This window comes from Hyla sarda, chromosome 9, assembly GCF_029499605.1.
Source record: "Hyla sarda isolate aHylSar1 chromosome 9, aHylSar1.hap1, whole genome shotgun sequence".
NCBI lineage: Eukaryota > Metazoa > Chordata > Amphibia > Anura > Hylidae > Hyla > Hyla sarda.
This window is the reverse complement of record NC_079197.1, coordinates 81,937,896-81,960,452: the sequence shown is the minus strand read 5'-3', so window position 1 is coordinate 81,960,452 and position 22,557 is coordinate 81,937,896. Positions and strand designations below refer to the sequence as shown.

The window sequence follows — 22,557 nt, the reverse complement described above, 5'->3', positions numbered from 1 at the left end:
CACCTGTATAAAACTACGCTAACACTACACTACACTAACTATGCTAAACCTGTGTAAAAACTATGCTACACTAGTGTAAAACTGCATTAACACTACTCTACACTAACTACTCTATACATGTGTAAAACTACAACTCCCATCCTGCCTGTCCAGCCTTTGGCTGTCTGGGCATGCTGAGAGTTTTAGTCCCTTCACTGTAAAACCTGCAAAATTACAACTTCCAGCATGGACATCTTTAGGCTGCCTGGACATGCTAGGAGTTGTAGTCTCTTTACTTTAAAACCTAACCTACGTCCTTTCACTTTAATACCTAAGCTACGCTAACCACGCTACAATCTAAGCTAGCTACGCTACAATGATGTTAAACTACGTTAACCCTACGCTTGTCTCCCTCACTCCCTGCCTGCTGCACTACGCTATCTATGCGCCCAGAGTAGTAAATGCGATCACAGTTTTCTACGGACTTCTGCTTCCTACGCTGGCACAACGCAGTAAGGACACCTGTGCATGCGCAGGGCTACGCTAGCACTACACTCCTAACACTGCCTACGTTAGCCCTACGCTGTCAGCAGAGTGCTGCGCATGCGCTTTCAGTTTTTCTACAAATCGTAGAAAACTTTACATCACCGGACCGAACTATTTTTATAATGCCGGTGTGAGGTGCAGGAGCAGATGCAGACTTGCATGGGACGCAAGCCTGTACCTCACACCAGCACTCAGGGTGTATGGAGCGAGCTCCTGACTTAAGCCCGCTTCATACTCAGCAGCCCCCGGCTGATTTAATTAGCCGGGGTCCGCCCCCAATAGCCAGGTACGGCCAGCTATTAACCCTTTAGATTGCCGCAGTCAAAGTCGACATCAGCATCTAAAAGGGATCTTATAACCATCCCTGGTGATCTAGTGGGGTGGATCGCCCGCCCGCCCCCCCCCCCCCCCCCCCCAGGTAGCCGGAGGGCTTACCTCTGCCTCCAAGGCTGCCCCCTTGGATCTGCATTTGATCGTGCCTGCCTTGAGCAGGCTCAACTAAATGAGCACAGATCAATGGAGTTCAATAGAACTGCATTGGCCTGTATGAGGAATTTAATAATTCCTCCTAATAAAGTGTATTTATAAAAAAAAAAGTTTAAATAAAAGTTTTTCGAAAAACACCCATTAAAGGGGTACTCCCCTGGAATTTTTTTATTTTTATTAACTGGTGTCAGAAAGTTAAACAGATTTGTAAATTACTTCCATCTAGGAATCTTAATCCTTCTAGTACTCATCAGCTTCTATTTGCTCCACAGGAAGTTATTTTCTTTTTGAATTTCCTTTTCAGTCTGACCACAGTGCTCTCTGCTGACACCTCTGTCCATTTTAGGAACTGTCTGGAGCAGGAGAGGTTTGCTATGGGGATTTGCTCCTACTCTGGACAGTTCCTAAAATGAACAGAGATGTCAACAGAGAGCACTGTGGTCAGACATACAGGAAATTCAAAAAGAAAAGAACTTCCTTTGGAGCAAATAGAAGCTGATAAGTACTTGAAGGATTAAGATTGTTAAAAAGAAGTAATTTACAAATCTGTTTAATTTTCTGGCACCAGTTGATTTAAAAAAAAATGTTTTCCAGGGGAGTACCCCTTTAACCCCTTTCATATTAAGTTCATATCACCCCCTTTTTTTCCATATAAAAAATATGTAAACATAATTTAAAAAACATTTGGTATTGGCGCGTGCGTAATTGTCCGAACTATTAAAAAAATAACATTTTATATCCTGTACGGTCAATAACGTTAATGAAAAAAAAACAAAAACAGAATTGTATTTTATATGTTTATAACATCATAGTCCAGAAAAAATGAAGTAAAAAGTGTTAAAAAAGTCTGATCAATAGCAAAATGGTACTGATACATACAGCAGATTATGTCCCAAGAAATGAGCCCTCAAAACAGCCCAGTATACGTAAAAATAGAAATGTTATAAGGCTCAGGAATTTAGAAAAAAATTTTAAGTAAAAAAAAAATAATCATATTCGGTATTAGTGTAATCAGGCTGACCTAAAGTCTTAAAATAATACCCAAGCTTGACCACAAGGTGAATATATATATATATATATATATATATATATATATATATATATATATATATTTTTTTTTTTTTTATATATTTTTTTTTTTTTGTATACGAGAATAAGTCATGAAAAAATGAAAGGTGTCATTACAAAGTATAACTGGACCCACAAAAAACAAGCCTTATATGAGTCTGTAGATGGAAAAATAAGAGTTATGGCTATTATAGGAAAAACAAAAGTGCAGAAACTAATAAAGACCTTATTTACATACTATTTTGGTTGTAATTATTTTGTCTACCAGGACAAGTAGATAGTGTTCCATTTTAGTCCCTTGGACAAGTATTTATTTATTTTTTATAATTTGCACACCCCTGAATGTGTGCTGTGGAGAGCGTGTAACAACCATGTCACTGCTGTGTATGGGCACACTGGTAAGTGGAATCAACAGCTTGTGTATTTTTCATAACTTGTCAGATAACCCTTTTAACTGTAAAAATTTCTGAGACAAAATGGTTTTCCAACACCTCAATCACTGAAGGCAGCTGCTGCAGGAGATACATTTGCACTATATGGTTTACATTCAAACTTTCTGTGTTTATACCAGAGTGGGAGCTACTTTTTTCATTGGTGGCAATTTTATGCCTTAATAGGACTGATGGAACAAACGCAAGGTCTGCATTGAACGTAAGCATTCAAGAATAAAGGGGGGAGATTTATCAAAACCTGTCTAGAGGAAAAGTTGTTGAGTTGCCCAGAGCAACCTATCAGATTGCTTCTTTCTAGAGATGAGCGAACTTACAGTAAATTTGATTCATCACAAACTTCTCGGCTCGGCAGTTGATGACTTATCCTGCATAAATTAGTTCAGCTTTCAGGCGCTCCGGTGGGCTGGAAAAGGTGGATACATTCCTAGGAGACTCTTTCCTAGGACTATATCCACCTTTTCCAGCCCACTGGAGCACCAGAAAGCTGAACTAATTTATGCAGGATAAGTCATCAACTGCCGAGCCGAGAAGTCCGTGACGAATCGAATTTACTGTAAGTTTGCTCATCTCTATTTCTTTCATTTTTAAAAAGGTTTCTGCAAAATGAAAAACAATCTGATTGGTTGCTATGGGCAACTCAGCAATTTTTCCTCTGGACAGGTTTTGGTGTTGCAAGGAATAGAATCCTGATAAAGCCACACTTCATTTTTCTACACTTACTGTCTCATCAGTGTCCTTGAGAAGGTGTAACCTATTGGATTACAGAATATACTGTTCTCAATCCTGCAGCACAGGAATGGATGAGTACTAGTCGGCCACAACCCAGGAACATTCAGTGAAGACACCTCAGCCTCTCCCCGCAGAACATTGCTCCTAATGAAGCAATAATCCGGCAATAAAAGCTCCTAATTACCTGGGAGTCGGAGGAGGCCGGGAGCCGGTTGCCACAGCAACGTGCCATTAGAATACTAGTCCTAGAGCTGCAGTTTTAAGGCAAAGATGTGACATTTGTATCATACCAGCTTCACAAAGACATCTGTATGAATGGAAATTTCTGCCTAGCTAATTTGTGTAGATTGGTGACATGAGAGTCAAAAAGGGGAATTTATTGAAGCATGTGGCTTAATAGTCTCCTTAAAGGGGGACTCCATGCCCTAGACAATGTTATCCCCTATGAGGCATGTGAATCTCATTTCTTACACAGTATATAAGGAGCTTAGATGTGGCTTTTTGATGTGCCATGACTAAGAACCATATGGTTCAAAACGCGTCGGCGTTTCATCTATGCTTTTAATTCTCACCATCTCATTGATTTTTAAAGGATGAAATACATTTTTTGTTTTATACAGTTATTCTACATTTTCCGGGGGAGCTGGATTTCATTTTCCTTTTCCTTCTTGGATTCTATTGCAACTGGCTACACGGCTTGACCTGCATCTGTGCTCCTCCACCAACTACCCCTTCCAGTGGCTACTTCTACAGGGCGGTGAGCTGGTCTATTTTTTTTCTTTATGTATTTTTTTTTTTTATCCCCTATGACGTCACACCACGCCCCCCCTCCATTTATGTCCTCTTCCCACAGACCTGAATGGAGAGGGCGTGGCTTGACGACACAAACATGGAAGCCCCAAGCTTCTGTGTTCATGAACACCACAGCGCCCGCCTGGAGATCGCGCGAAGTCCCAGCAGCCGGCCCCCCTGCCATCAGACATGTTGTCCCTTATCCTTTGGATAGGGCCGTGGGATTCAACCTTCGGACCTCCAGATGTTGCAAAACTACAACACCCAGCATGCCCGGACAGCCGTTGGCTGTCCGGGCATGCTGGGAGTTGTAGTTTTGCAACATCTGGAGGTCCGAAGGTTGAAGACCACTGGTATAGTGGATAACACGTCTAGGGACGGAGTACACCTTTAAGGGCAAACAGTAAGAGAGTCTGTTAACACTACTAAATATGAAAATTCAATGTGGATTCCGCTTGCAGCAGTATCCCATTGATCTCAATAGAAATCTGACAGTCCTTTTCCGGTATGAAATTCTGTATCAGAACTTCCAACGTGGAATTAGAGAAGGCTGGTGTTAGAACAGGCCTTTAGGTCATAATTGATTATGCAGACAGTGCATGCAGATGAAAATCACATTGGCCAATGGGCAAATGATTTTGCTTATAAAATGGAGGTATTATGAGCAATGTCATGTGACTATTGACCAAGACAGGGTTTCATTTTCAGCCTTAACTTTTATAAAATGTTCTCCTTTTTATAGAAATGATGGTTAATAAAACCACCACTAGGGGTCCCCATACCATCCAGAACATAATCCTCTCCAAATGCAGCATCATAGTAACAGTTTGTAAGGTCAAAAAAAAAAGGCAAGAGTCCATCAAGTTCAACCTAAAACCCTACTGTGTTGATCCAGAGGAAGGCATCCCCCCCGCCATGAGGCTGATGCCAATTGCCCCATGACAGAGGAAAAATTCCTTCCCGATCCCGACAGTCAGAATAAATCCCTGAATCAATGTTCTATCCCCATAAATCTAGTATCCATAACCTGTAATATTATTACTCTCTAGAAAAACATCCAAACGTCTCACTGCTCTTACAGTAAAGAATCTCTGTCTGTGATAATGGTGAAACCTTCTTTCCTCTTTGTCCAAGCTGAAGCACAGGCATGGCCAAAGTCCAGTATGTGAGGGTGGGACAAGCATTCCTCTGTGCTCACTCCTGTACTATCAGACTGCAGCATGAAAACAAACAGGAGGGGGTTACAGTGCAGCCTGCAGTGATTGGATGAATAGACCCAACTGCAAAGCAAATGCCAGTTGAGGACATGCCTCCCTCCAATGCATAGAATGGCAAACCAAGTGAGCAACAGATACATTATGATGTGTACATGATGAGAATTAGGTACTAAGTAACATATATAACTTTTTTTGGTAGCATATGACAGGTATTCTTTAAAATGGTCATAGCCACCCCTGTGGATAGGGAATAAACCCTTTTACTTGTGGAATACACATTTAAAGGGGTAGTTCAGTGGTGAAAAACTTATCCCCTCTCCTAAGGATAGGGGATAAGTTTCAGATCGTGGGGGGGTCGACTGCTGGGGCCCCTCGCGATCTCTCTGTGCGGGGCCCTGGCTTGCTGGCCAGATAGCGGATGTCGACCTCCGCACAAAGTGGCAGCCAACACGCCCCTCAATACATCGATATGGCAGAGCCGGAGATTGCCGAAGGCATCGCTCCGGTTCTGCCATAGGCTTGTAGTGAGGGGGCGTGTCAGCCGCCGCTTCGTGTGGTGGTCGACACGCCCCCTTCCCGCGGGCTGTCGGGGCCCCGTACAGGAGATCGCGGGGGGCCCCCAGCAGTCGGACCTCCCAAGATCTGTAACTTATCCCCAATCCTCAGGATAGGGTATACATTTTTCAGCACTGGACTACCCCTTTAAGAGAGTAAAAGATAATACCTGGATTTTAAAACTGCAGCCTAGCGAAGTGCCCCCCCCAGCATGTCCAATGACCCATCTGAATAATGGGTGAAACTTACCAAGGGTGGTTCTGTTTAGTCCCACAAGCCAGCAATGGTATCCAAAAAGAAACATGAGGCTGATGAAGAACATTAATGAGACAAAGAGTAGGAAAAGCACATGGAATTTTGCGCGGTTATTTGTTAGCTCTGTCTGTGGAGACAAAACAATTTAGAGAATTTCATATGCATGAAATTATTTGCTTCTATAAAGTACATATATATACAGTAGAACATTGCCCTAAAAAACGAATTTATGCCAAACAAGCACCCCATGTCCAAACTAAAATTCAATTCTATCACACTGAAACAGAACGCAAGGGGGAGGTTTCAATGGGTTTTTTTTACCTACAAAAGAGAAGTTTAAGACTCGACAGTACAGTATTTAACTAATGCCATATTCTATAACAAAAATCCAAGTAAAAACCAGTGAGAAAATTACAAAAATAGTTTATGTTTTCCTGTAAAAATGACTCATCTAAGAATGATTCCAAGGATTATAACCTGTAGAAGACATGAGGGATTTTATCCTAAGAAATGATAGGAATATCTCCTATCCATAAATATGTAATACTCACAGTCCAGTATAAGAGGAAGTATTTGAAAACAGTAGAAGCAATGTATGAACAGTACAGCATGGAATACGCCAGGAATAAGAGAAAGAACTTGTAGTTTGAGAATCCAATGCAGTTGTTCACCCTGAAAAACAAAAGTAACAAGTATTACAAGAGGACGGACATAAATAACCCTCAATTCAACCAGAGAAACTAACAGGCTGTTGTTCTTCATTAAACCCAATATACTGGGTTAAAGTGCGGGTAAATCACTTTAAAAAGAGGATTTTCTTATATTAATAGGTTTAGTACTTTAATAGTTATAACCCTTTATTCTTCTATTACTATAGCGCTACTGTGCGCAATAGAGGTTGGAAGCCGGTTTGTCGAGATTCTTGCCTCCTCTATATTAACTGCCTGACCCGCCCCCATGATAAATATGCTAATATCTTCACGCTCACATCACTAGGACGTGAGAGCCTGTGTGTGGGGGTGAACGCTTTGCTCTCTGCCTCGCTACACCTGGAAGGCAGTGGTGCCTGCACTGCGCTCATAGAATAGCTTCCTCACAATTTGCATCTTTATCACTGGGACAGGACAGGCAGGCAAAATAGAGGAGGCAGGCGAGCTTGGCAAGCGGCTCCTCGTCAGCACAATAGGAGTAGAAGAATAAAGGGACATAACTCTTCCAGTACTACACTTGTTAATGTAGGTAATCCCTCTATTAAGAGTCGTTCAGCCGCACTGTAACCCAGTATATTGGGTATAGTGCGGGTGAACAGCCTGTTAGTTTCTCTTTAATGAATGAGGGCAAGTACACAGAGGACCCGGAATGAAGGGGAGTCTGCACTTGAGGGAGACTCAATTCCCTTACCAATACAGGACCACCTTCCCCTCCGCACACCTCTGGTGGAACAGCACAAGAGCAAAGCACTGTCTAGTAAAGCAAAAAGGGACTGTGGCATTCCACAGGGCAACTTCCTTCATTGTTTTTCTCTAAAGGTCACTAAACATACGGCTAGAGCGAAAATAAACTGGTTAAAAGGGTATTTCCAGGAAAAAACTTTTTTTTATATATCAACTGGCTCCAGAAAGTAAAACAGATTTGTAAATGACTTCTATTAAAACATCTTAATCCTTTCAGTACTTATGAGCTTCTGAAGTTAAGGTTGTTCTTTTCTGGCTAAGTCCTCTCTGATGACACCTGTCTCGGGAAACGCCCAGTTTAGAAGAGGTTTGCTATGGGGATTTGCTTCTAAACTGGGCGTTTCCCGAGACACGTGTCATCAGAGAGCACAGAGAGAAAAGAACAACCTTAACTTCAGAAGGTCATAAGTACTGAAAGGATTAAGATTTTTTAATAGAAGTAATTTACAAATCTGTTTAACTTTCTGGAGCCAGTTGATATATTAAAAAAAAGTTTTTCCTGGAATACCCCTTTAAGATCAAAGCATGTCAATGTCCTAAAATGGCCAAGTTAAAGCCCAGTAATGATGCCAACTGAGAATCTATGGCAAGACTTGAAAATTGCTGTTCACAGACAGGTATGCAAAGCTGGAAGAGACATACCCCAAAGACTTTCAGCGGTTATTGCAACAAAATGATAAAGTAGGTGCCAAATGGTAAAGAATATAGACTTTCTATTCAAACACAGTATGACAAAATCATATTTATATAATTCACTTTGAATTGTTTGAGAAGACTGTCAAGGAGTGAATTTAAAGAAGACTGTCAAGGAGTGCCCTAGAACAAGAGGCCAAGGGAGCCAAATGCTGGTTCTTCTAAGCCCACCCAGCATTCAAAATGGCAATGCCCCAGCATCGTAAATATGACTGTGGATATGACTTGGACCATGTTCACACAACTGCATTTCCAAGTGGAATCCCACAGAAAAATTCCATTTGAAAATTCTGCTGCAACAGACTCCCATTGCTTTCACTGCAGAATTTCCACGGTGGAAAAATCTGCCACGGAAATCCTGATTTCAGCCTGATTTCAGACCTGTCAATTCTTTCAGTGGAATCTGCTTGGAAATGCATTGCTGACTGTGCAGGTTCCGCATTTCCGAGCGGTCCTAGCAGTGGCATATTCAGCCAGGGCCCACTATTTATGATTAAGTCCAATTGTGTTTTCTTCCTTAATGTGAAGAGAAAAAAAAAATCTGCACTTTAGACCTCTGTAAGTTATTGATTTGATTCAGGGACTGTGTTTGATAGTGGACGTTGTGACAGATGGGGCAGCATGACAGTCATCCTTTAAGTCACTTCATGATGCATAATTGCAAGCTGCTTCTTACTGTATGGTAAGCATGTAGCCCCAACTTTTTATTGCCACACTGGGTCCCATAAACTGTGGACTGCCTCTTAGAGAATTAAACAAATAAAACAGCTTTGATTCATTGGCTTATAAACAAGAATATGCCATTGATGATTACAATTATCTTTAATAGACATTGGATAAATTCCCCAGAGCTGACGGTACACTGCGGGGTCAAAAACCACATGCATTTAACCAAATTATTGTCATTTTTGTCACTGCACAAGCTTACTAGCACATATAAATATACCTGTGCCTAAAATATCCTAATAACCTGCTCCGGAATGCTCATTCCTTAGTAGGTTTTACAGCAAGTCTGTTTTACAGCCAAGTATATCAGGTTTCCAAGCACTATAGATAGCAAGTTTCCATAACAAAACTTAAAGGGGTATTCCGGGCAAAAACATTTTATCCCCTATCCAAAGGATAGGGGATAAAATGTCTGATCGCGGGGGGCCCGCTGCTGAGACCCCCCGCGACCAACCTGCAGCACCTTCATTCTATGCGGGTGCTGAAACTCCAGTTTCGGAAACCTCCGGGTTTCCAGACTGGCGACGTCTCGCCACGCCCCCTCCATTCATGTCTATGGGAGGGGGCGTGGCTGCCGTCACGCCCCCTCCCATAGACATGAATGGAGGGGGCGTGGCGTGACATCACATCCCCAGTCCCGGAAACCCGGAGGTGTGTAGGTTGTAATAATAATAATGTAGATATTAAAAGGAATGAATGACACATACCAGGGGCAATGATGATCCATTTTCAAGACACACCTGTGATAAGGTTAAAAGACAAAAAAGTCAAACTTACTGCCAAAAACAAAAAGCTGTAGGTACAATGAAACACATGACTGTGTCACAAGGCAAAAGTACACAAAACATTGAAGCTCTGGGTCCATGGCCAGGAAACTCCCCTGATCTCAATCCCATTGAGAACTTGTGGTTAATCCTCACAAGTGTAGGGGCAAACAAAAACAGAGAAATTGTGATAAACTCCAATCCATTAGACAACAATAGGTTAACATTAGTCAGGATTTTGCTCAGAAGCCGATGTCCAGCATGTCGGGACAAACTGCAGAACTCTTGAAAAAGAAGGATTAACACTGTAAATATTGAAAGGGAATTTATTAAGTGTGGGGTTTGCATTTCTAATGTTTTGTTCCTCAATATGTAAAAACCTTAAAGAGTGCCTGTCGTCAAACTAAACTTTTAATATATTGTTCCTTATGCAATTATAGGACACTTTGCTATTTACTTGCTGTTAAAATTCTCAAACTTTATATGTTTTTATTGTAATTGAAAAAACGGCCACTAGGTGGCTCTGTTCTGTTCCCTCCTGCAAGTACGGTAGTAAGTTTGGTCTCCTCCCGGCCTGGCAGGAGACCAAACTCAGGAAGTGCGTGCGGGCATGGCAAGGCACAGCTCTCACAGGCTTCAGTGACTTTGCACCTGCTGGGGAACGCCCACTTTCTTCTGCCGGTAGCTCATACAATGTGAGCAAGGAGAAAGGTATGATAGAGAGCTCTTTAAAGCTGGAAATTTTTTTATAAGGGCAGGAGGGGCGTTAGTAGAAGTTAGAGGCAAAAAAAAAAAAAAAGCCAGTTTATAAATTTTGGGGCCTTCAGTTTCTAGGCAGTGCACTTTTCGGGAACAATTACACATCATCTTTATTATTTAGGTCCATATTATTACAAGACGACCCAACTCATGTTGGTTTTATTTTGATCTAAAATTCGTAGAATAATAATTGTCCTCTTCTAACCCTTTTCTGGAAGAAGGATGCTGTTCCGTAACAGATGTAGGTGCAGTCGCTCCTGTGGCTCTCTGTGCATACAGGTGGGTAATTTTGGTGTACTCATGTTTTGTGTTCTATAAAAGTTTGACAATAGCATTTTATAGTCATATTACTTGCTTCTGTAACCTGCAACCTATCTACTAGTCTGAGGCTTACACCCTTAGCGGTATAGCTTATTTTACATGCCATTTGTACATTATGGTTTTGTTCTTTTGAGTCAATCAGAAACTTCCATTATCAGTTGCTGCTTGTCTCTTTTTTTAAATATTGTATTTTAATATCTTTTTTTCTTTGATATCAATAAAGATTTAACATTTTGTACATTGAGTTGTCCGTTGGCTGATGATTTTGTAAATCTAACAGAGGACATGCTCCATTTTCTCAAACCCTAATGCAAATTGTTGGGTCTGTGGGTTTATTCTGATTTTATGGCCATGCACTAAGGTTTCACAACCCAAGATAAAAAGTGTGGGTTTCACGATAATAAATCCCAATCTAAGTCTGTGCATAAACTCACTGAAGCAGCAAACTGTGTAAAAAAAATGGTATCAGTGTTAAAACTTTTGTCAAGGACTGTACAGTGTGACACCAGTTTAGTAAATTTCTTGCTCTTTTCCTGTTGCAGGTCCCTCTTTCACAGTCACTGTTATGATGGTCCTGTGGAAGACATTTTAAAGGGGTATTCCACGATTTCTGATTCTTTGAATGTGAGACAGACAGGGGCAGCAAAGTAAGTCTAGTTACTAATATCGTGTTTGGTGGCTGCTTTCGAATTTCTTTGTTTTTCTTTTTCCCGGAAGTTAATTTATTTGTAGCCTAACAAAAGAGTGTTGTCTTTCCCAGCTTTCTGTGCGGCCTGAGACAACACCTCACAACTCTGAAAGGGGGCTTGGCTGCTTCGTCTGTTGTGTGTGAAGCCATCCCCCAATAATGTTACTGGAGCACATGTGCGTGCATTAGTTATCCTGCAGATCCACAGCTTGTGCGTCAGAAAGATTTGGGCAAGGTAGGTGGCTGTGCTGCAATGGGTGGGGCATCCAATGTGTGGGAAATGAGTCAACTCCCATCTTGAAACAAAGGATCCTGGAGATTGTAGTCTGAGGGAGGCCATGGAAACCGGAAGTAGCCAGTTCCCAAAAACAAACCAGCAGCATGACACAGGACACGGCGATTTACCACCAACACAAGCACATATTTTTATTAAAGGGGTACTCTGCCCCTAGACATCTTATACCCTGCGATGTCTGTGCAGCACCCAGCGTTTGTTCCGAACACTTGGAGCGGCGGCAGGGGTCGTGACGTCACGGCCACGCTCCTCGTGATGTCACCCCACGCCCCCTCAATGCAAGTCTATGGGAGGGGGCGTGGCAGATGCCTCCCATAGACTTGCATTGAGGAGGCATCGTGTGATGTAATGAGGGGCGTGGACCTCCGCCGCCAGCTCCAAGCATTCGGAACAAAATGTTCCGGACGCTGGGGCAGTGGAGTACCCCTTTAAGCATGTTCATTACGGTATGACACATCTACTAAAGTCACCTTATGTTGGATAACCCTTTAAAGAGTACCTGCCATGATCTTGATACATTTTTTTCAATCCTCCCAGTTCACTGCCCCCATCATGATACAAATAAAGGCATGTGGTGGTATTTATTATATATAAAGGCATTATTTATTAGTTTTCTACCTTGATATTGTGCTGTATATTCTGGTCAGTCTTAATGAGCATCACAGACTGAGAAGGGGCATTCCCCAGCAGATGTGACATCATCTGAAGCCCTGCCCACTCTGAACACACAGCTCAGAGCGATGAGTTGTAACTGGCTGAGGCCGCACGCCCCCCCCCCCCCCCCCCCAGGTTTAGCACAATATTTAGCACTATGCATTGAAAGCATCATGACTACACTACAACAGTGTTTCCCAACCAGGGTACTACTACCAGCATGCCTGGACAGCCTTTGGCTCTATACGAGCTGAGGTCTCACCCGCAGTTCAGACTTTTGTCTCTTCCAGGCTGCTGCAGGAGACAATCTGCTTGCAGGACTGCAGGGAGGACACCAGAAAGAAGACCCCTGGTGGCCAAACTTTTAGGGGGTGATTTAACACAAAGTTACAAATTTTTATTAAGAAGTATATTAGAAAAGTAATTTAAATAGGCTAATCTAGAATATACTAAATGTCATTGATGGTGACAGGTACCATTTGAGTTATATCTAGACAGTCTATATGACAACAACAAAAAAAAAATAAATCACTGGAAAATCTTGTTGGAAATTTAGAAATAGGTGACTTGTAAAGTGCAAAATAGTCCACTGATACAATGGCATTGGATAGAATAATTAAGAAAAATTTTGACATTGGAGTAGGCAAAAATAAAAAATCAGAAAACTGTAGCAGTATAGACCTGAGATCGGTTTATACATAGGTGTGTCTATGGAAGACATCTCACACTTTTAAATCTTTCTATAGTCTCATATAAAAGTACTATAAATAACAAACTAAAAGGGAAGCTAATAAAAAATATAGGTCATAATAAATGTTTTACTTACATTCCACAGACTGAGCAATGATGGCACCGATCAGGCTTTACCACCTGGCATCGGTCACAAAAACGTATTGCTAAAAGACAAGATGATAAGTTATTGTCGGACATTTAGGCTCTTCCTCATTCTACCTACAGAGGTTATATTAGGTCATCCTATGACGTAACAATGTTCTCCAAATGGAGCATCTCCAGCTGTTGCAAAACTACAACTCCCAGCATGTTGCTCTACAGACACTATATTTGAGACATAACAGATTCCTACATTTTTAACTCCCAGAGTGACGCAAATTGCATAGTTCCCGATGCTATTCCATTGACACAACTCCCATTAATGGCAAGATACACAAATAGGCTCTGCTGTTCTTGGCTTTCCATCCAACCATCTCTGGTTGCAGCGAACAGGCAAGAGGTTGCTGGGATGCCATATTTAATCATGGGCAAACCTTTTAAGATTTGATTTTGGCCTTCAATACCGTTTTCTCAGAAAGACTCTTTTTGCATTACATTTTTTGTGACGTCTGGAGGGGGAAAACGTCAAGGGCCCACTTTGTGGTATGCATCATGCATAGATTCCCATGTTTTTTTTAGTTTTTTTTGTTTTCAAATACAGTGTTCTGGCTTATAGAATAGCACAGAGGTCTGCACTATTCCATCCAGTGAAAACCACCTGAAACCACCCAAGTGGAGGCCATAATTACACTTTTATACATATATTTTTTAAAACATGTCATGTAAGAGGCGAATGTCAACATGAAAGCTAAACATGTGTGTTATCAAACAGCTAATATTGAAAGGATTGGGCTATTTATCAACTCTGGTCCGCAGTTTAGATGCCTCGTAACTATTCGTTATTTTTTATCTCACAACAATGACGGTGAATAACTTTTAAAGATTTTCAGATCTGAGCTAAAAGGTTTTCAAATCAATAAAATCATCATAAAAGTAGAGTGTTCTGGAAAAAAAGGCATCTTCAATTTACAGGCAGGGAATAAAAAGTAACCATAATTCATAAGGCCGGTCTACACCATGGATTGTATACTAACCTCCACTTCCTGTACGGGTATAAACCGGCAACTTCTTTGCAAACTCAGCTAGGATCTGTCGCTGAACCTCCGGACGTTCCTCAATGTCATAACGCTCCTTCTCCGCATAGGGCAGGAGAAACTTAAAACAAGGTTATATACACAGTAGGTAAAACGCTCTGGGCCTATTCACACCATACAGTTTTGGTATCTGTGACTTTTAAAATCCTATTCACATATACAGATACAATGTCAATGACACACAGGGCACTAAGGTAATGGAGTTTGTTTATGAGCAACAATAATAGCTGCCTATAATAATCTTGTTATTGGATTCTGATGGACACATTAGCGTTACATAGTGTTTGCTTGTTCAGCTGCGTTTTATTACAACAATTATGTTATACATTCACTTCCTACATTCTTATCATTACATTAGGGCAGGGTCATACATGCAGCCTAGCTTGTATTATTTAATGCACAGAAGCAATGCAGTCAATTTTACACATAAATGGATGGCATTTCTAAAAACCCCAGTCACACACATTGGTAAAGAATGTTACGATGTAGAACGGGATTTTCTTTTAAAAATAGAATTTAATGCAGCAACCAGCTGATCTTGCAGGAGGAAGTTGCCACATTATATTACACCACGGTATCCACAATGTAGTATAACATGGTGCCCATTCAGATAAATGGCTGCAGATGTAACACACTATGTGGCTCATGATCAACATCATCTTAAAGTTCTTTTGTTGTTGTAACTCCCTGTTGCACCACTACCAAAGCACAGAATACATTACTTGGTGACCCTTATAAGAAATATGTACAGAAATTGCCAAATATATACTATAAGCCAAATGACTTGCTTAAAATGCTTTGTATTCGCTCACGGAGGGGGAAGGGGTCAACAGAACAAAAGTGCAGCTGATAAAAGAGAGGGGATAGGGGTAGTGTTAAGTAGAAGGTCAACCAAGGGAGCTAACAGAATATCACAGGGCTCCCCCCTTTTATATAAAGGCCTCCTGTATTCTGCTAAATGCAGCCACTGGGAGCATTTCCCTTTCCTTGTTTCTTACTATCCCAACTGCTTAGACTAGTAAGGAGAAGGTTTTAAAGGGTTACTATCATTTAAAAAAAACTTTTGACAAGTTTGAAGTTTTGGTCAACCAGGTCTTACACCCTACTGATGGCTAGAAAGAGTGGGGAAAAGCCAAGAGCTTCTCTCCTTGTTGTCTACTCTGTGCAGGAGATGGATTCTTTGGAAAACCAAGAGAGAAGAGCTTAGCTGAGTGCTTCTCCCAAGCTGTTCTAGTATTGGTTGGGGGTCTCAGCACTCTTTTTTTCCATATGATACTAAGACTTTAAGCACTTAGCATGAATAAGATAACTCTACATTTCTAACAAGTGAATTGGGATTAACCAGATAAAAGCAGCAGATCATACAGGGAGAGCCTTACCTTTTTTGTTGGCTGCTTTGGAAGGGTGAAAATTGCTTTAGAATACGTCCAAGCAAAAAGCAGGAAAACTACATGAAAGACGAGCAGGTAGGCCGCTGCCAAATAGAAGAACACAGAACATCACCATATTACAGCAGATTTTACTTTGAACTATTACATCTTAGATGATTCATGATTTCTTTCTATCGAGTTAACCCAATTTACTCTTACATGTTCTATTGTATCCATCATCATCCCTGAGGAAGTCACCTTGGAGTGACGGAACACGTGGGGTTCGGCTGTCCCGTCCTGCATTGCCATACTTAGCTGCTTCTCCATCCGTGGTTTGCTACCTCATTATTTATATTCATATTTATATGTATTCTTGTATTATTATTCTTATGCTCTTGGTCATTGTTGTTTTATATCTACATGAGCACTGTGCACCCTGAGAAGCAGCATTGTTGTTATTTACCTTCAGTTGCAGGACAGGACATGGGGTTAGGGGTTCACAGCCCCTCCCCGTGTTGTGCTTTGTTCCCCTATGGGTCTTTTTAGATGTCCTTGTCTATATCATACAGTGATGTCATGTGTGGTTTTTGTACAATAAAAATATATTTGATTATGCTTTTGCTGGGTGTGCACTTCTATACAGTGATCCTTTTTCTCTCTTTTGCTTTATTTCCTCAACTATGAAAACAAGCTGCTCAGTTTAGGAACGGTTCAGATCTCAGTATTATTTAGGCACAGGTCACTATTCATTTTTGTAATAAAGCAAGTGACAAGAAAGTCCCAAATCCACCAGAGGTATAAAAGTCACTAGGGGGGAGATTTATCAAAACCAGTGCAAAGGAAAGGTTGCCAAGTTGCCCATAGCAACCAATCAGATCGCTTCTTTCATTCTTAACAAGGCCTCTGCAAAATGAAAGAAGCAATCTGATTGGTTGCTATGGGCAACTTTTCCTTTGCACTGTTGTTGATAAATCTCCCCCATTGAGTTTTACATATACACATATATATATATATATATATATATATATATTATATACATACACAGATGTAACTCTTTACATGTGCCGTGTACACAAAATAGATGCACTTAAATGATAAAGCTGATGTGCAAAAAGCTGGTCTCATAATTGCGACAAATTCAGCATGTGGGCAGGGGGTTCACATTCTGCCCTGATGGTCACATCACATCATACCATAATACAGTGTTTCCCAACCAGTGCACCTCCAGCTGTTGCAAACCTACAACTTCCAGCATGCCCGAACAGCCAAAGGCTGTCAGGGCAGGCTGGGAGTTGCAGTTTTGCAACAGCTGGAGGCACACTGGTTGGGAAACACTGCCGTAATATAATACAGCACTGGACTATGCCCTCATGAGCCAAGAACAGGTATTACAGGTTCTCTTACCTTTTTCCAAAGTATTTTGTACAGTCACTATAAAAAATAAAAAGACACAAAAACAATATATGAATACATCAGAGATGAAAAACAACAATAAATAAATCAACATCGTACGTTAATTGGGGGGGGGGGGGGTATTATCTGTTATAAAAATCAATAAATCTGTACATACCTCCTGCACTCCTCCGTTCCCTCCGGTAATGCTGTTCCAGGTCTGCAGTTTCTTCTTCCAGGTGCTGTGGGCCCTAATACCTCAATTGCCTTTCAGACAACCACTGGCTAAGGCAGGACACCGCTGTGGTCAGTGATCGGCAATTGACATATTGGGCCCCAGCACAAAGAAGAGGAGAGCAACGGAGACCAGGAGTGGCATTACTATTTGAAGCAGGGGATTGTGGAAAGCGTGTATATCTGTGCTTTGTTATTTTTTAATAACAGATAGCCTGGGAATCTATTTTAAACCCCCCCCCCCCCAACATTTAGGGGTCCCGTCATTATATGCTACATCAGGGAGCCACTAAAGCTGGTACATACAGTCAGGGCCGTAAATGTTGGCACTAAAATTTTTCTAGAAAATGAAGTACTTCTCACAGATTGCAGTAACACATGTTTTGCTATACACATGTTTATTACCTTTGTGTGTGTTGGAACTAAACCAAAAAAAAGGAGGAAAAAAAGCAAATTGGACATAATGTCACACCAAACTCCAAAAATGGGCTGGACAAAATTATTGGCACCCTTTCAAAATTGTGGAAAAATAAGATTGTTTCAAGCATGTGATGCTCCTTTAATCTCACCTGGGGCAAGTTACAGGTGTGGGCAATATAAAAGTCGCACCTGAAAAGCAGATAAAAAGGAGAGAAGTTCACTTGTTCTTTGCATTGTGTGTCTGTGTGTGCCACACTAAGCATGGACAACAGAAAGAGGAGAAAACTGTCTGAGAACTTCAGAACCAAAATTGTGGGAAAATATCTACAATCTCAAGGATACAAGTCCATCTCCAGAGATCTAGATTTGTGTTGTCGACAGTGCGCAACATTATCAAGAAGTTTGCAACCCATGGCCCTGTAGCTAATCTCCCTGGGCGTGGATGGAAGAGAAAAATTGATGGAAGGTGTGAACGCGGGATAGTCTGGATGGTTGATAAGCAGCCCCAAACAAGTTCCAAAGATATTCAAGCTGTCCTGCAGGCTCAGGGAGCATCAGTGTCAGCGCGTACTATCCATCGACATTTAAATGAAATGAAGCGCTATGGCAGGAGACCCAGGAGGACCCCACTACTGACACAGAGACATAAAAAAGCAAGACTACATTTTGCCAAAATGAACTTGAATAAGCCAAAATCGTTCTGGGAAAACATTTTGTGGACAGATGAGACCAAGATAGAGCTTTTTGATAAAGCACATCATTCTACTGTTTACCTAAAACAGAATGAGGCCTACAAAGAAAAGAACACAGTACCTACAGTAAAATATGGTGGAGGTTCAATTATGTTTTGGGGTTGTTTTGCTGCCTCTGGCACTGGATGCCTTGAATGTGTGCAAGGCATCATGAAATCTGAGGATTACCAACAGATTTTGGGTCGCACTGTACAGCCCAGTGTCAGAAAGCTGGGTTTGTGTCCGAGATCTTGGGTCTTCCAGCAGGACAATTACCCCAAACATACGTCAAAAAGTGATATATGGAGGAAATCAAGGAAATGATGAGCACCACACAATTCCTGGCACAAATCTGGGAATCCACAACTCTGAACACTTCACACTAAGATGCTATCCTCCAAATGCCCCGTACAGTGGTGCTCGCTAAGAGACTGGATGCAATCTATATAAGAGAAGAATGTAGCATCGGCACTCACTGAAGTATGCAGGGTTTCTTTATTTGAGGAAACTAAAGTGACAGCCGGAGTGAAACACAGTGTTGCTCTGATTTGTGGATCGCTCCAGCTGTCACTTTCGTTTCCTCAAATAAAGAAACCCTGAATACTTCAGTGAGTGCCGCCGCTACATTCTTCTCTTACATATGTCAAAAAGCCCCCAGAAATGGATGACAACAAAGCGCTGGAGAGTTCTGAAATGGCCAACAATGAGTCCAGATCTAAATCCCATTGAACACCTGTGGAGAGATCTTAAAATTGCTGTTGGGAAAAGGCGCTTTCCAATAAGAGAGACCTGGAGCAGTTTGCAAAGGAAGAGTGGTCTAACATTCCGGCTGAGAGGTGTAAGAAGCTTATTGATGGTTATAGGAAGCGACTGATTTCAGTTATTTTTTCCAAAGGGTGAGCAACCAAATATTAAGTTAAGGGAGCCAATAATTTTGTCCAGCCCATTTTTGGAGTTTGGTGTGACATTATGTCCAATTTGCTTTTTTTCCTCCTTTTTTAGTTTAGTTCCAATACACACAAAGGGAATAAACATGTTTATAGCAAAACATGTGTTACTAAAATCCTTTTCTGTGAGAAATAATTACATTTTCTTGAAAAATTTCAGGGGTGCCAACATTTTCGGCCATGACTGTATGTAAAGTGTGTAAGCGAACATGTCACCTGTGCCACCACTGATCAGGTGATTTATTTTTATAGGTTTTGCTTCTCTTGTGGTTGCATTTAGTTTTTCTAACAGAAATCATCCTAGTAAGTAAAAAACACATTGCTACACTACATGGAAACCAAACAGGATGCATTGGCTTTTTCCGAAGGGAAACACACCACAAATGGGAGCTTCAGTTCTTAAAGGGGGTACTCCAGTAGAATATATATATATATTTTTTTTTTAATCAACTGGTACCAGAAAGTAAACAGATTTGTAAATTACTTCTATTTAATAATCTTAATCCTTCCAGTACCTGTCAGCTGCTGTATGCTCCACAGGAGGTTCTTTCTTGACAGTTCCTGAGACAGACAGAGGTGTCAGCAGAGAGCACTGTGGTCAGACAGAAAATAAAAGAACTTCCTGTGGAGCATACAGCAGCTGATAAGTACTGGAAGGATTAAGATTTTTAAATAGAAGTAATATATAAATCTGTACTACTTTCTGGCACCAGTTGAATTTAAAAAAGTGTTTTCCACCAGAGTACCCCTTTAACCTGTTAAGCCCTTTGCCCGCTCCCCTGCTATGATGCAGGTTCACAGGCTGACCCCACGTCATAGCTGGGTGGTCCCAGCGGCTATGAACTGCTGGGACCAGTGTCTAATGCCAGCATTAACCTTCATCAACTTTGATCGCCGAGTCTAAAATGGGGAAAAAACTAACAAAAAAAACCATTGCCGGCAGCTCAGTCGGGCTGATCGGGATCAACGCGGTGAAACCGCGGTTTCCCAATCAGCTGAGTGGACAGCAGGAGGGCCCTTACCTGCCTCCTCGCTGTTCGATCTCTTCTGCGATGCTCCAGGCAGCCTTAGAAGCCTGGAGCAATCGAGCTCAGATAACACTGATCAATGCTATGCTACAGAATAGCATTGAGCAGTGTATGCAATCAGAAGATTGCATGTAAGGACTAAAAAAATTGTGTAAAAAAAAAAAAAAAAAAGTTAATAAATGTAAATTTTCCCATAAAATAAAAAATGTAAACAAGAAGAAACAAACATGTGGTATCGCTGCGAGTGTAAATGTCCGAACCATTAAATTATATTAATTACACCCCACGGTCAATAATGTATACGTAAAAAATTCCAAAGTCCTAACTGCAGTATTTTGGGTGATTTTGTATACCCTAAATTTTTTTTTTATAAAAAACGATCAAAAAATGGTACCGATAAAAACTACAGACCACTGCACTAAAAATTAATTGTCATATAGCCCCGTATGTGGAAAAATCAAAAAGTTATAGGGGTCAGAGGATGACAATTTTTAACATACAAATTTTGGTGCATGTAGTTATAATTTTTTTAAGTAGTAAAATAAAATAAAACCTATATAAATTATGTATCCTTGAAACAATATAGACCAACAGAATAAATATAAGGAGTCATTTTTACCGAAAAGTGCTCTGCATAGAAACGGAAGCTGCTAAAAATGACAAAAGTGTATTTTTTTTTCAATTTTGTCCCACAAATAATGTTTTTTTGTTTCGCCATAGAGTTTGTGGTGAAATGACTGATGTCATTACAAAGTAAAATTGGTAGCGCATAAAACATATAGATCTGTAGGTGGAAAACTGAAAGCATTAGGATTTTTATAAGGTGAGGAGGAAAAAATGAAAGTGCGAAAACTGGAAAAACCTTGAGTCTTTAAAGGGTTAAACTCTAATAAAACAAATCTCCCAGCAGTCGATTTGGGTCCACTTCTGTGAATCTGACAGTCAGACTCATTTTGAATTAAGATCTAAATTTGGATTTGAAAGTGCTCCATTTCCTAGTGACATCTTTCTGGCCGTCTGTGCTATTTCGATAGTGTGACAGCGCCCATTATTAGCCCGTTTAAAATAGCGGCTACGTCCCGAACAGAGTCACTAGGGGTGACTGCGTTCGGCCACAGAAGTGAATGGGGTCCGCTGCTCCTAGGAACAGTATACATCAGCATCCCATTTTCGCCAGGATGCCGACAGATATGATTAGCGTTATCGGACCCTTACACTACAGAGGTTTTCGTACGATATGCCATTCTGAGGTTTGTGGCACTTGTAGTTCTAGACTTGTCAGCCTGGTTTTACTTTGATTTTCAGTCACTGGCTAGTTACCACTAATGTTACTTTAATTACAGACCACTCCATCTGCATCTTTTTTTTAAATCGCTGGAGCAGGAACACCTGTCAAAGACAAGAGTCCCTGCATCTGTACATTGATGTGTACATTAGCACCAGTCTCCACCTGTATGAGGGAACCCTACACTACAGACATCCGAGAGCCGTGTTCCCTCATTGAAGACGATTCCTCCAGGAAACAGTTTGTTTCCAAAAAAAAGGTGAATTTGGTGCAATATGTCCAGTGTATCCTGACTGTACATCCAGGATGTCACCCATCCCCCCGTGTGCAGCCTCCATCCTTATATACTGGCTATAGACATGACCAGGTAGCAGAGATCTAACAAGAAGTCCAATATCCAGAGATCGGGGAGCAGCCCGGCCAGGGCGTTCTCTATGGCGGGAGCACGGCAGAGCGGATACTTCCTCCCCCGGGAGCGGAGGGACATCACTCACCCAGACACAGCTCCCACACGTAGGCGTAGTAGGACCACAGCACCACGGACCAGATGATGACGACCGGCACCCATGAAAAGACCCGCTGGCAGCACCGCAGCCCTCTGGACAGGGCCATCCTGCAGCCAGTCTGCATCCTGCTCTACGCGATCGGCGCTCGTCACTACCAGTCTTCCAGATCGACATTCGATTAATATGAGAGGACGCGAAATCGTCATTCTTGGAAAATGCATTTTAGCGCCACCTGGTGGATGTTTACGTTGTGTGCGCATTTTTGGCTTCTCCGGCGTTTACAATG

At 41.4% G+C, this 22,557-nt stretch overlaps 1 protein-coding gene across 1 annotated transcript in view; it reads right to left on the bottom strand.

Moving 5' to 3' along the window:
• Positions 1-22,504, bottom strand: part of ZDHHC15 (zinc finger DHHC-type palmitoyltransferase 15) — a 35,684-nt gene extending 13,180 nt beyond the window's left edge. Inside the window, exons 1-8 of the mRNA XM_056538967.1 lie at positions 22,260-22,504; positions 17,133-17,159; positions 15,738-15,832; positions 14,299-14,419; positions 13,260-13,329; positions 9,660-9,692; positions 6,631-6,751; positions 6,074-6,206 (exon numbers count right to left, since the gene is read on the bottom strand). Of these exons, the coding sequence (XP_056394942.1) occupies positions 6,074-6,206; positions 6,631-6,751; positions 9,660-9,692; positions 13,260-13,329; positions 14,299-14,419; positions 15,738-15,832; positions 17,133-17,159; positions 22,260-22,395 (736 nt within the window). The 5' untranslated portion in view covers positions 22,396-22,504. The remainder of the gene's footprint in view (positions 1-6,073; positions 6,207-6,630; positions 6,752-9,659; positions 9,693-13,259; positions 13,330-14,298; positions 14,420-15,737; positions 15,833-17,132; positions 17,160-22,259) is intronic.
• Positions 22,505-22,557: the final 53 nt, after the last annotated feature.